At 44.0% G+C, this 12,311-nt stretch overlaps 1 protein-coding gene across 3 annotated transcripts in view; it reads left to right on the top strand.

Annotated features, from left to right (window-relative positions):
• MYO18B (myosin XVIIIB) overlaps window positions 1-12,311 on the top strand; it is a 288,747-nt gene that overhangs the window by 165,300 nt on the left and 111,136 nt on the right. For all 3 annotated transcript variants that reach the window (XR_008327976.1, XM_053368460.1, XM_053368459.1), the window contains exon 28: window positions 5,595-5,749. Coding sequence is in view for 2 of the 3 variants with exons in the window: in XM_053368460.1 (XP_053224435.1) it covers window positions 5,595-5,749 (155 nt within the window). In the remaining variant the exon portion in view is untranslated. The remainder of the gene's footprint in view (window positions 1-5,594; window positions 5,750-12,311) is intronic.

The raw sequence follows: 12,311 nt of genomic DNA, 5'->3' as shown, positions 1-12,311 counted from the left end.
CGGTTTGCTTTCCAGCCCAAAGCCGCCTTGAAGAACTGCTGATGATCCCCAGGCTGAAGGAATGGGCAAGAATAACTACATAAATTCATGGCACATTAAAAAGTAATGAAGCTTCCGTCATTCTGGAGGGCTGTGGTGAAGGCAAACAACCCATTTGCATTCAGGCACTTGTCTGGAATTACAGGCTTCATTAATTCAACATTCAGCTTATTTAAAGGGACTCCTTAATAGCAATTGCTCTCTCTGTCACCTTCTTTGCAGAGGTTGGAGGACATGAGTTCTAGTGAAAAGGGGAGACCTGACCTCCCTAAGGAACACTTGTTTCATTCTGGCCCACAAGTGAAGCACCAGGAAATGTGGCTTCCTACTCGAAGGAGATACCACTTCATGGAGATACCCCTTCATGGATCACTGCCTTGCCGTGGCAAAGGGGCTTGAATAACTCAGAGAAGCTATGAACTATGCCGAGCAGGGCACCCAAGATGAACAGGTCATAGTGGAGAGTTTTGACCAAACGTGATCCACCTGGAGGAGGAACCGGCAAGCCACTCCAGTATCCCTGCCAAGAAAACTCCATGGACAAAGACAACAGGCATATAAAAGTTATGACGCTGGAAGATGAGCCCCTCAGGTCGGAAGGCATCCAACATGCTACTGGGGAAGAGTGGAGGACAAGTACAAGTAGATCCAGAGCTGATGAAGCGGCTGGGCCAAAGCCGAAAGGATGCTCAGTTGCGGATATGCATGGAAGCGAAAGGAAAGTCCAATGCTGTAAAGAAAAATATTGCATAGGAACCTGGAATGTAAGAACCATGAATCTGGGTAAGTTGGATGTGGTCAAAAATGAGATGGCAAGAATAAATATTGACATCCTGGGCATCAGTGAACTAAAATGGACGGGAATGGGCGAATTCAGTTCGGATTACTATCATATCTACTACTGTGGGCAAGAAACCCGTAAAAGAAATGGAGTGGCCCTCATAGTCAACAAAAGAGTGGCGAAAGCTGTACTGGGATGCAATTTCAAAAATGATAGAATGATCTCGATACGAATCCAAGGCAGACCTTTTAACATCACAGTAATCCAAGTTTATGCACCAACTACTGGTGCTGAAGAAACTGAAATTGACCAATTCTATGAAGACTTACAAGACCTTATAGAAGTGACACCAAAGAAGGATGTTCTTCTCATTATAGGTGATTGGAATGCTAAAGTAGGGAATCAAGAGATAAAAGGAACAACTGGCAAGTTTGGCCATGGAGATCAAAACGAAGCAGGGCAAAGGCTAATAGAGTTCTGTCAAGAGAACAAGCTGGTCATCACAAACATGCTTTTCCAACAACACAAGAGATGACTCTACACATGGACATCACCAGATGGGCAACATCGAAATCAGATTGATTATATTCTCTGCAGCCAAAGATGGAGAAGCTCTATACAGACAGCAAAAACAAGACCTGGAGCTGACTATGGCTCAGATCATCAGCTTCTTATAGCAAAATTCAAGCTTAAACTGAAGAAAGTAGGAAAAACCACTGGGCCGGTAAGATACAATCTAAACCAAATCCCTTATGAATACACAGTGGAAGTGAGGAACAGGTTTAAGGATTTAGATTTGCTGGACAGAGTGCCTGAAGAACTATGGGTGGAGGCTCGCAACATTATACAGGAGGCAGCAACTAAAACCATCCCAATAAAAAAGAAATGCAAGAAAGCAAAGTGGCTGTCGAATGAGGCCTTACAAATAGCGGGGGAGAGAAGGCAAGCAAAATGCGAGGGAGATAGTGAAAGATACAGGAAATTGAATGCAGATTTCCAAAGAATAGCAAGGAGAGACAAGAAGGCCTTCTTAAACAAGCAATGCAAAGAAATAGAGGAAAACAACAGAATGGGAAGAACCAGAGATCTGTTCAAGAAAATCGGAAATATGAAAGGAACATTTCGTACAAAGATTACCATAATAAAGGACAAAAGTGGTAAGGACCTAACAGAAGCAGAAGACATCAAGAAGAGGTGGCAAGAATACGCAGAGGAATTATACCAGAAAGATATGGATGTCTTGTACACCCCAGGCAGTGTGATTGCTGACCTTGAGCCAGACATCCTGGAGAGTGAAGTCAAATGGACCTTAGAAAGCACTGCAAATAACAAGGCCAGTGGAAGTGATGGTATTCCAGCTGAACTATTTAAAATTTTAAAAGATGATGCTGTTAAGGTGCTACACTCAATATGCCAGCAAGTTTGGAAAACTCAGCAGTGGCCAGAGGATTGGAGAAGATCAGTCTACATCCCAATCCCAAAGAAGGGCAGTGCCAAAGAATGTTCCAACTACCACACAATTGCACTCATTTCACACGCTAGCAAGGTTATGCTTAAAATTCTACAAGGAAGGCTCAAGCAGTATGTGGACCGAGAACTCCCAGAAGTGCAAGCTGGATTTAGAAGAGGCAGAGGAACCAGAGACCAAATTGCAAACATGCGCTGGATTATGGAGAAAGCTAGAGAGTTCCAGAAAGACATCTACTTCTGCTTCATTGACTATGCAAAAGCCTTTGACTGTGTCGACCACAGCAAACTATGGCAAGTTCTTAAAGAAATGGGAGTGCCTGATCACCTCATCTGTCTCCTGAGAAATCTCTATGTGAGACAAGAAGCTACAGTTAGAACTGGATATGGAACAACTGATTGGTTCAAAATTGGGAAAGGAGTACGACAAGGCTGTATAATGTCTCCCTGCTTATTTAACTTATATGCAGAATTCATCATGCGAAAGGCTGGGCTGGATGAATCCCAAGCCAGAATTAAGATTGCCAGAAGAAATATCAACAACCTCAGATATGCAGATGACACAACCTTGATGGCAGAAAGTGAGGAGGAATTAAAGGACCTCTTAATGAGGGTGAAAGACGAGAGCGCAAAATATGGTCTAAAGCTCAACATCAAAAAAAACAAAGATCATGGCTACTTGGCCCATCACCTCCTGGCAAATAGAAGGGGAAGAAATGGAGGCAGTGAGAGATTTTACTTTCTTGGGCTCCATGATCACTGCAGATGGTGACAGCAGTCACGAAATTAAAAGACGCCTGCTTCTTGGGAGGAAAGCAATGACAAACCTAGACAGCATCTTAAAAAGTAGAGACATCACCTTGCCAACAAAGGTCCGTATAGTTAAAGCTATGGTTTTCCCAGTAGTGATGTATGGAAGTGAGAGCTGGACCATAAAGAAGGCTGATCGCCGAAGAATTGATGCTTTTGAATTATGGTGTTGGAGGAGACTCTTGAGAGTCCCATGGACTGCAAGAAGATCAAACCTATCCATTCTTAAGGAAATCAGCCCTGAGTGCTCACTGGAAGGACAGATCGTGAAGCTGAGGCTCCAATACTTTGGCCACCTCATGAGAAGAGAAGACTCCCTGGAAAAGACCCTGATGTTGGGAAAGATGGAGGGCACAAGGAGAAGGGGATGACAGAGGATGGATGGTGTTCTTGAAGCTACCAGCATGAGTTTGATCAAACTGCGGGAGGCAGTAGAGGACAGAAGTGCCTGGCGTGCTCTGGTCCATGGGGTCATGAAGAGTCGGACACAACTAAACGACTAAACAACAACAACAACTCGAAGGAGATAGAGGCTGCTTGATAACCAGCCTAGACTATTTGCCCATCTAGCCTGGCATCATCCACTGTAACTGGCAGCAACTCTCCAGGGTCCCAGACACAAAAGAGGTTGCATAAGGACAGAAAAGAGCCCGTCTAAGTTAGTTCAAAGGCTCATCTCGTCCAGCCACCTGTTTGAACCCCAGCAGCTGGTACTTGGGCAGGAAAGATTATAGCTCTCAGGACTAGTAGCTGTCCACAGTCTTCCCATCCATAAACTTGGTTAATTCTATATTAAAGCCGTCCAGGTCAGTGACCATCACTACATCTTGTGGGAGCAAATCCACTGCATGAAGAAGTCCTTTCTTCTGTTTTCAACTCTTCAGCTTCATTGGATTATCACATTGGGCTCTAGTATTATGATGAGAGAGGGAGAAAGACTTATTTCTGTATAGTTTCTCTATGGTTTGCACCTGTCTGTCATGGGAGACAGTGGAGGGGTGCTTCTTTGGGGGTGACGTCAAACCGTTGGAAAGATACAGAGCCTGCTGGGGCTGTAGAGACCAATGCTGGAGAGGCATGCTTTGTTGCAGCTGGGGCAGATGAAGGTGTCCAGTTGTACTGCTGCAGATGCACCAGGACGTTTCTTCTCCCAGCGGTCATTCCTCCTCTGGTCACTGCTGTGGATACACAACCTGTCTGTCTGTTTCTCTCCAGGTACTACAGCCAACTGCAATATACACCTCTATAATGCCCTCCTTTTACTGGTCTTTCCCCTCTAAATTAAAAAGCCCCAAACAACTTTTCCTATTACCTGATCCTTTTTTATCTGAAGATGCCTTTGGGGTTTAAACCTGGAATCTTCTGCATGCCAAGCAGATGCTTTTGATGTGAGCTCTGAGACCTTCCCAGCACCTCAAATGTACAGACGCAATTTTTAATTTGGGTTGCCATGCTCAGGAAAGCATCTTACTCTTTTGTAAAAAGGGATTTGAGAAATGCATGGAGGGTTTTTTAAACTTGTGTTTTCAACCTAGATCTACAACCTGCACTTTCTGTTCCAAAGAAAACACTAAGCAGCTTACCAACATGATGTTAAAACAGCCATGGTTCAATAAATAGTCAGGAAACCTCCACCCGCATGAAACAATCAATTATGGACTGTAATAACTATATGATGGTCTGTAATACTGTAATAACTAGACAGAACCCTCCTGTTCAGGAGCAGTTTATCCCTGAGTATTACTCAGGGATCCTTCCTAAAAGAGGCTCCTGGGAGGCCGGAAGGACATTGCTGGAACAACTCTTGGAATGGGGCAACTGGCTAAAATGTTTTAAAATATTTTAAATGGTTCTAATTTTGATTCCTCTGCTTTTATCAGGTTGATGTTGGTTAAATGTTTAGTTGGAGTTGGCGGTTATTTTAATTTGGGTATAATTGTAAATTGTTTATAGTTGTTGTTGTTGGTTTCTATTGGTTTATTGGTTTGTTTGTTGCTCGTATAGGGTATTTTGTTTTTTAATGTTTGATGCTTTGTTGTGTTTTTATCTATGTTGTAAGCCCAGAGTGGCTGTGAAACCCAGCAAGATAGGTGGGATATAAATTTAAAAAATATTATTGTTATTATACCAGGTGTTGGGGAAAAAGAGAAGAGTAAAGCCACTGGCTAAGTTCCCTGCTTATGGTTTTCCCAGCCACCTGGCCAGCCACTGTGGGAAGCAGAATGGCCTTTTAGCCTGATCTAGCGCAGTTCTAGTTTTGTCCCAATGGACCCTCCATGGTCTGAGGCAGCTACCACTGAATTCCAGCTGCTGTTGGCAAGCAGTGGGAGAGGGCAATACCAGCTGCTTGTGGTTTTTTCTGCAGCCATCTGCTTGGCAACTGGGCAAGTGGCAATGGGGTTTTACGGGGCCCACATCCATTGGGTGAGCATGTGACACTCCTGTGCGGGTCTCTCTTGTTTTCACTTCTCAACCCACCACACTCCCTGCCTTGCAGCTAGGTGAGGCCCAGAAGGCGTATGAAGGTGCCAGGCGGACAGCGCAGTGGCTGAAAAGAAAGTGTAAGCAGCTGACGTGTGATTTGGGAGATACACGAGTGTTGATGGAAAGCCAGCAAAGCCGGAACCATGAGCTGGAGAAGAAGCAGAAGAAGTAAGATGTGGGTGTTGGACTGGGGAGTTAGATCTTTTAAAGACTTTCTGAGATCTGCTATTTATTCAGCCCAACACAATTTGAACATACCTGCAGCGGGGCAATGGGGAAGCTAAGGAAACACCCCATTTCCTATGGGCCCTCTTTCAAAGGAAATAGTGTGGCTTTATTTCACCAACTAATGTCGTGCAGCAGTAAATTAATCAATGCAGAGTCTTCTTCATAAACAGTGTTGTTCAGAAACAGCATAGTTAAAGAGCATACACAGAGTACTCATAGCAGCTATCTGACTCTTCACAGAGGCACAGTCTTAGTTACTGATTTACTAGAGTCCTGGAGCCAATCTGTCTGCAACAACACAACACACACACTGGCTGGGACACAAACACTGAGGCCCATAGAGAGGCTGGCTACTTTTATAGGGAGACTCAAGATGAGTCACAGTGACTTAGCAGTTTGCTGCTAACAGCAGTTAGCAGGCTTGAATAATTGTGTAGGCCTTGTAGGCCTTACTGCTCTGCTCTCAAGAACCTTTGTCTCATGAACTAAGAGCATTAGAAGCGTGTTGGATGGAAGAAACAGTATTAAACAGAGGTGGACAGACCAGGCTGGACAGATTTACTTGGGCTGGTAGATCTCAAGGTGTGAGTGAAAACACAATCAGCAAAAAAGATAATTCTCTTCTTGTTGTTGTTGTTTAGTCGTTTAGTCGTGTCTGACTCTTTGTGACCCTATGGACCAGAGCACGCCAGGCACTTCTGTCCTCCACTGCCTCCCGCTAGTCACTAGTCACTCTTCTCCAGGATGAAGAGGAACCATTGACGAGCACCCTTTGGGTTCGGTCAGTCAGCCAGTTACAAATCCACTGAGTGGTAGCATAGTCAAGACCGCATTTTACCAGCTTCTTTACAAGAATATCATGGGGCACCTTGTCAAATGCCTTGCTGAAATCAAGGTAGGCTACATCCACTGCGTTCCCTTCATCTACCAGGCTTGTAATTCTGTCAAAAAACGAGATCAGGTTAGTCTGACATGACTTATTTTTCAGAAATCCATGCTGACTATTGGTGATCACAGCATTCCTTTCTAGGTGCTCACAGACTGTATGCTTAATGATCTGCTCCAGAATCTTCCCTGTTATTGATGTCAGACTGACTGGGCGGTAATTATTTGGGTCCTCTCTTTTCCCCTTTTTGAAAATAGGGACAACATTTGCCCTCCTCCAGTCTGCCGGGACTTCGCCTGTTCTCCAGGAATTCTCAAAGATGACTGCCAGTGGTTCTGAGATCACATCTGCCAGTTCTTTTAATACTCTTGGATGCAGTTCATCTGGCCCTGGAGACTTGAATACATCTAAACTAGCCAAGTATTCTTGTACTATCTCCTTAGTTATTCTGGGCTGTGTTTCCTCTGCTGAATCATTTGTTCCAAATTCTTCAGGTCGGGCATTGTTTTCTTTATCGGAGAAGACTGAGGCAAAGAAGGCATTGAGGAGTTCAGCCCTTTCTGTGTCCCCTGTTTGCATTTCACCATCTTCTCCTCTGAGTGACCCCACTGTTTCTTTGTTCTTCCTTTTGCTACGAACATACCCATAAAAGCCTTTTTTGTTGCTTTTAACCTCTCTAGCAAGCCTGAGTTCATTCTGTGCTTTAGCTTTTCTGACTTTGTGTCTACACGTGCTGGCTATTTGTTTGAATTCCTCTTTGGTGGTTTCCCCCCTTTTCCATTTTTTGTACACATCCTTTTTTAATCTTAACTCAGTTAAAAGTTCTTTAGATAGCCACCCTAGCTTCTTTAGGCACCTTCCATGTTTCCGTCTCATTGGTATTGCCTGAAGTTGTGCTTTTACTATCTCCCTCTTAACAAACTCCCAGCCATCATGAACTCCCTTTCCTTTTAGTATTACTGTCCATGGGATCTCACCCAGCACTTCCCTAAGTTTTATGAAGTCGGCTTTCTTAAAGTCAAGAAATTGAGTCCTAGTATGCTTGGCTGCTCCTTTCCGCTGTATAGTAAACTTCAGAAGAGCATGATCACTCGCGCCTAATGATCCTTCCACTTCTACCCCACTAACCAGGTCCTCAACATTGGTTAGGACCAGATCTAAAATGGCTGTTCCTCTTGTTGCTTCTTCCACTTTCTGGACAATGAAGTTGTCTGCAAGGCCAGTGAGGAATCTGTTTGACCTTATGCTCTTGGCTGAGTTTGACATCCAACAAATATCCGGGTAATTGAAGTCCCCCATTACTACTATCTCCCTTCCTTTTGCATGCTTGGCCATCTGTTCCAGGAAGGCATCATCTATGTCCTCCGTTTGGCTTGGGGATCTATAGTAAACTCCCACAATGAGGTCACTGTTATTCTTCTCTCCCTTAATTTTGACCCAAATGCTCTCACTTTGGCTTTGAGGTTCTAAATCTTGGATCTCTTCACAGGTATACACATCCCTGACATATAACGCCACTCCTCCTCCTTTCTTGTCTGGTCTGTTTCTCTGAAATAGATTGTATCCCTCCATTATTACATTCCAATCATGGGACTTATCCCACCAGGTTTCAGTGATGCCTATTATGTCATATTTAGTTTGCTGTACCAAGAGCTCAAGCTCATCTTGTTTATTTCCCATGCTTTGCGCATTAGTGTACAGACATTGAAGACCATTAATCATTCCCCCGTGTCTCTTATTTAAGGATTTTTTCTTGCTTGCTTGCCATAGTTTGCTGTGGCCTACACAGTCAAAGGCAAAGTCAATGAAGCAGAAGTAGATGTCTTTCTGGAACTCTCTAGCTTTCTCCATAATCCAGCTCATGTTTTCAATTTGGTCTCTGGTTCCTCTGCCCCTTCGAAATCCAGCTTGCACTTCTGGGAGTTCTCAGTCCACATACTGCTTAAGCCTTCCTAGTAGAATTTTAAGCATAACCTTGCTAGCGTGTGAAATGAGTGCAATTGTGTGGTAGTTGGAGCAGTCTTTGGCACTGCCCTTCTTTGGGATTGGGATGTAAACTGATCTTCTCCAATCCTCTGGCCACTGCTGAGTTTTCCAAACTTGCTGGCATATTGAGTGTAGCACATTAACAGCATCATCTTTTAAAATTTTAAATAGTTCAGCTGGAATACCATCACTTCCACTGGCCTTGTTATTAGCAGTGCTTTCTAAGGCCCATTTGACTTCGCTCTCCAGGATGTCTGGCTCAAGGTCAGCAACCACACTACCTGGGGTGTATGAGCCATCTGTATCTTTCTGGTATAATTCCTCTGTGTATTCTTGCCACCTCTTTTTGATGTCTTCTGCTTCTGTTAGGTCCCTACCACTTTTGTCCTTTATTATGGTAATCTTTGTACGAAATGTTCCTTTCATATTTCCGATTTTCTTGAACAGATCTCTGGTTCTTCCCATTCTGTTTTTTCTCTCTATATCTTTGCATTGCTCATTTAAGAAGGCCTTCTTGTCTCTCCTTGTTCTTTTTTGGAAATCTGCATTCAATTTCCTGTATCTTTCACTATCTCCCTCGCATTTTGCTTGCCTTCTCTCCCCCGCTATTTGTAAGGCCTCATTGGATAGCCACTTTGCTTTCTTGCATTTCCTTTTCATTGGGATGGTTTTTGTTGCTGCCTCCTGTATAATGTTGCGAGCCTCCATCCATAGTTCTTCAGGCACTCTGTCCACCAAATCTAAATCCTTAAACCTGTTCCTCACTTCCACTGTGTAGTCATAAGGGATTTGATTTAAATTTGTATCTTACCTGCCCAGTGGTTTTTCCTACTTTCTTCAGTTTAAGCTTGAATTTTGCTATAAGAAGCTGATGATCTGAGCCACAGTCAGCTCCAGGTCATGTTTTTGCTGACTGTATAGAGCTTCTCTATCTTTGGCTGCAGAGAATATAATCAATCTGATTTCGATGCTGCCCATCTGGTGATGTCCATGTGTAGAGTCGTCTCTTGTGTTGTTGGAAAAGCATGTTTGTGATGACCAGCTTGTTCTCTTGACAGAACTCTATTAGCCTTTGCCCTGCTTCGTTTTGATCTGTAAGGCAAGACTTGCCAGTTGTTCCTATTATCTCTTGATTCCCTACTTTAGCATTCCAATCCCCTATAATGAGAAGAATATCCTTCTTTGGTGTCACTTCTATAAGGTGTTGTAAGTTTTCATAGAATTGCTCAATTTCAGTTTCTTCAGCACCAGTAGTTGGTGCATAAACTTGGATTACTGTGATGTTAAAAGGTCTGCCTTGGATTCGTATCGAGATCATTCTATCATTTTTGAGATTGCATCCCAGAACAGCTTTCGCCACTCTTTTGTTGACTATGAAGGCCACTCCATTTCTTTTATGGGTTTCTTGCCCACAGTAGTAAATATGATGGTCATCCGAACTGAATTCGCCCATTCCCGTCCATTTTAGTTCACTGATGCCCAGGATGTCAATATTTATTCTTGCCATCACATTTTTGACCACATCCAACTTACTAAGGTTCATGGTTCCTACATTCCAGGTTCCTATGCAATATTTTTCTTTACAGCATTGGACTTTCCTTTCACTTCCAGGCATATCCGTAACTGAGCTTCCTTTCGGCTTTGGCCCAGCCGCTTCATCAGCTCTGAATCTACTTGTACTTGTCCTCCGCTCTTCCTCAGTAGCATGTTGGACGCCTTCTGACCCGAGCGGCTCATCTTCCAACGTCATAACTTTTTGGTGCCTGTTGTCTTTGTCCATGGAGTTTTCTTGGCAGGGATACTGGAGTGGCTTGCCGGTTCCTCCTCCAGGTGGATCACGTTTGGTCAAAACTCTCCACTATGACCTGTTCATCTTGGGTGCCCTGCTCGGCATAGTTCATAGCTTCTCTGAGTTATTCAAGCCTCTTCGCCACGGCACCGCAGTGATCCATGAAGGGGAATGCTCTTCTAGGCCTCATCAACTGAGGCCATTTCATCAGATTTAACCTAAAGAGATTTAGCTTGACATCTAGTTTATTTTTTCAACTGGAGGTTTGTTTTCATTGGCTTCTCCTACACCTGGAAGTTTGATCATTCACCTGCATTATTTCCTTGCTTAATCGCATGGCCAGGCAGGAGGTGACTTCTTTCACAACACAACATTCTATCCAGTGGCACACACACACACACACACACACACACACACTGAAGTACAACTATGCTGGGAAGTAGCCAGAGATGAATCCCACTTCTTTCCACCCAAGAAACTGAGCACCAAAAGTGGGTTGAAATTTGCTCCCCTACACTCCACAGTTCTTCCAGGTGCAATGCTTCACAAGCCTGTCTTCTCAGGTGCAGCTGCCCTGCCCTCTCCCCAGCATGCCCCTGACTTCAGTAATGCAGTTTTAAGTCTTTATAGCACACGCTTCATTGAAGACGCTGAAACTTCCAATCTATCTCTGAGTCTGTGGAAGTTTGGCACTGAATTCTAAATGGCAAAGCCATTAATTATGAATGGGGGAGCTCGTGAATTGCTAATCTAATCAAACAATTCAAATCTCATACCACTTATTGGAAGATGCTCAACTTTTTTAGAAGAGCTCAGATATTGGATGCTTTAAGTTCTTTATCAGAGCATCCTTTTTTAAAATAAAAGGGGGGTGTGTGTATGGGAGTCTCAGTGTTGGCATCCATCCAGAAACCGATTCTCGGGTCTCAGGCAGAGATCGTTGCAGGCACTGCAAGTAGATCCTTTAACTCAAGGATTGAGGGTCTGCCACTGACCTTTGATCCCCGTTCCCCACCTCAAGGCCTACCTGCTTCATCTCTCCTCTGCTTGTACCCTGAGATACTGCTAGGGTGCTGGGGCCAGGCAGCAGGGTCCTCAGATCTCTTCCTGAGCACCCAATGTGTTACTGGGTAGGTAATGAATTTGGATTGTTGTACAGTTTTGGAGAAATAAATGCATTTAAGATGACCTTATCTAGAGGTTATTTGGGGGTGGGTAATGAAAAGCTAATCAAATTGATTTGGAACAGGATCTGCTAGGAAATTCATTGGGGAAAACAGATTGAAGAGAAGCTTTTGGGGGGCGGTGATCTGAGGTGATTATATTTGGGCGAATTTGGACTGGAAATTAGTTGTTTCCTCCTATGACATTCACACTCTAAATCTACATCTATACCTATTAAGCTAGCAGCATATACACGTTTTATTCAAAGGTCAGTCTATGGGTCAGTGCCCCAAATCTTCTAAGTCCCCAGCAAAGCTTCTGCTTCAGCCTGCTGTAGTTGCCACCCAAATCCTGCACTTGGTTAGGCTACATAAGGTGCTGTGGAAAGGTTTATGGCCTGGTCTAGGAGAGCCAATGTGGTCTAGTGGTTAAGAGTGTTAGACAAGGACCTGGGAGACCCAGGTTCAAATCCCCTCTCGGCCGTGAAGCTCACTGGGTGACCTTGGGCCTGTATCTGCCTCTCTCAGCCTAACCTACCTCACCGGGTTGCTGTGAGGATAAAATGGGGGCGAGGAGGACTATGTACACCACTTTGAACTCCTTGGAGAAAAGGTGGGATATAAATGCTGCTGCTGCTAATAATAATAATACTCAGAAAGTGGTGTGTGTGTATATGT

This window comes from Podarcis raffonei, chromosome 16, assembly GCF_027172205.1.
Source record: "Podarcis raffonei isolate rPodRaf1 chromosome 16, rPodRaf1.pri, whole genome shotgun sequence".
Classification (NCBI taxonomy): domain Eukaryota; kingdom Metazoa; phylum Chordata; class Lepidosauria; order Squamata; family Lacertidae; genus Podarcis; species Podarcis raffonei.
This window is presented reverse-complemented; position numbering and strand designations above follow the sequence as displayed.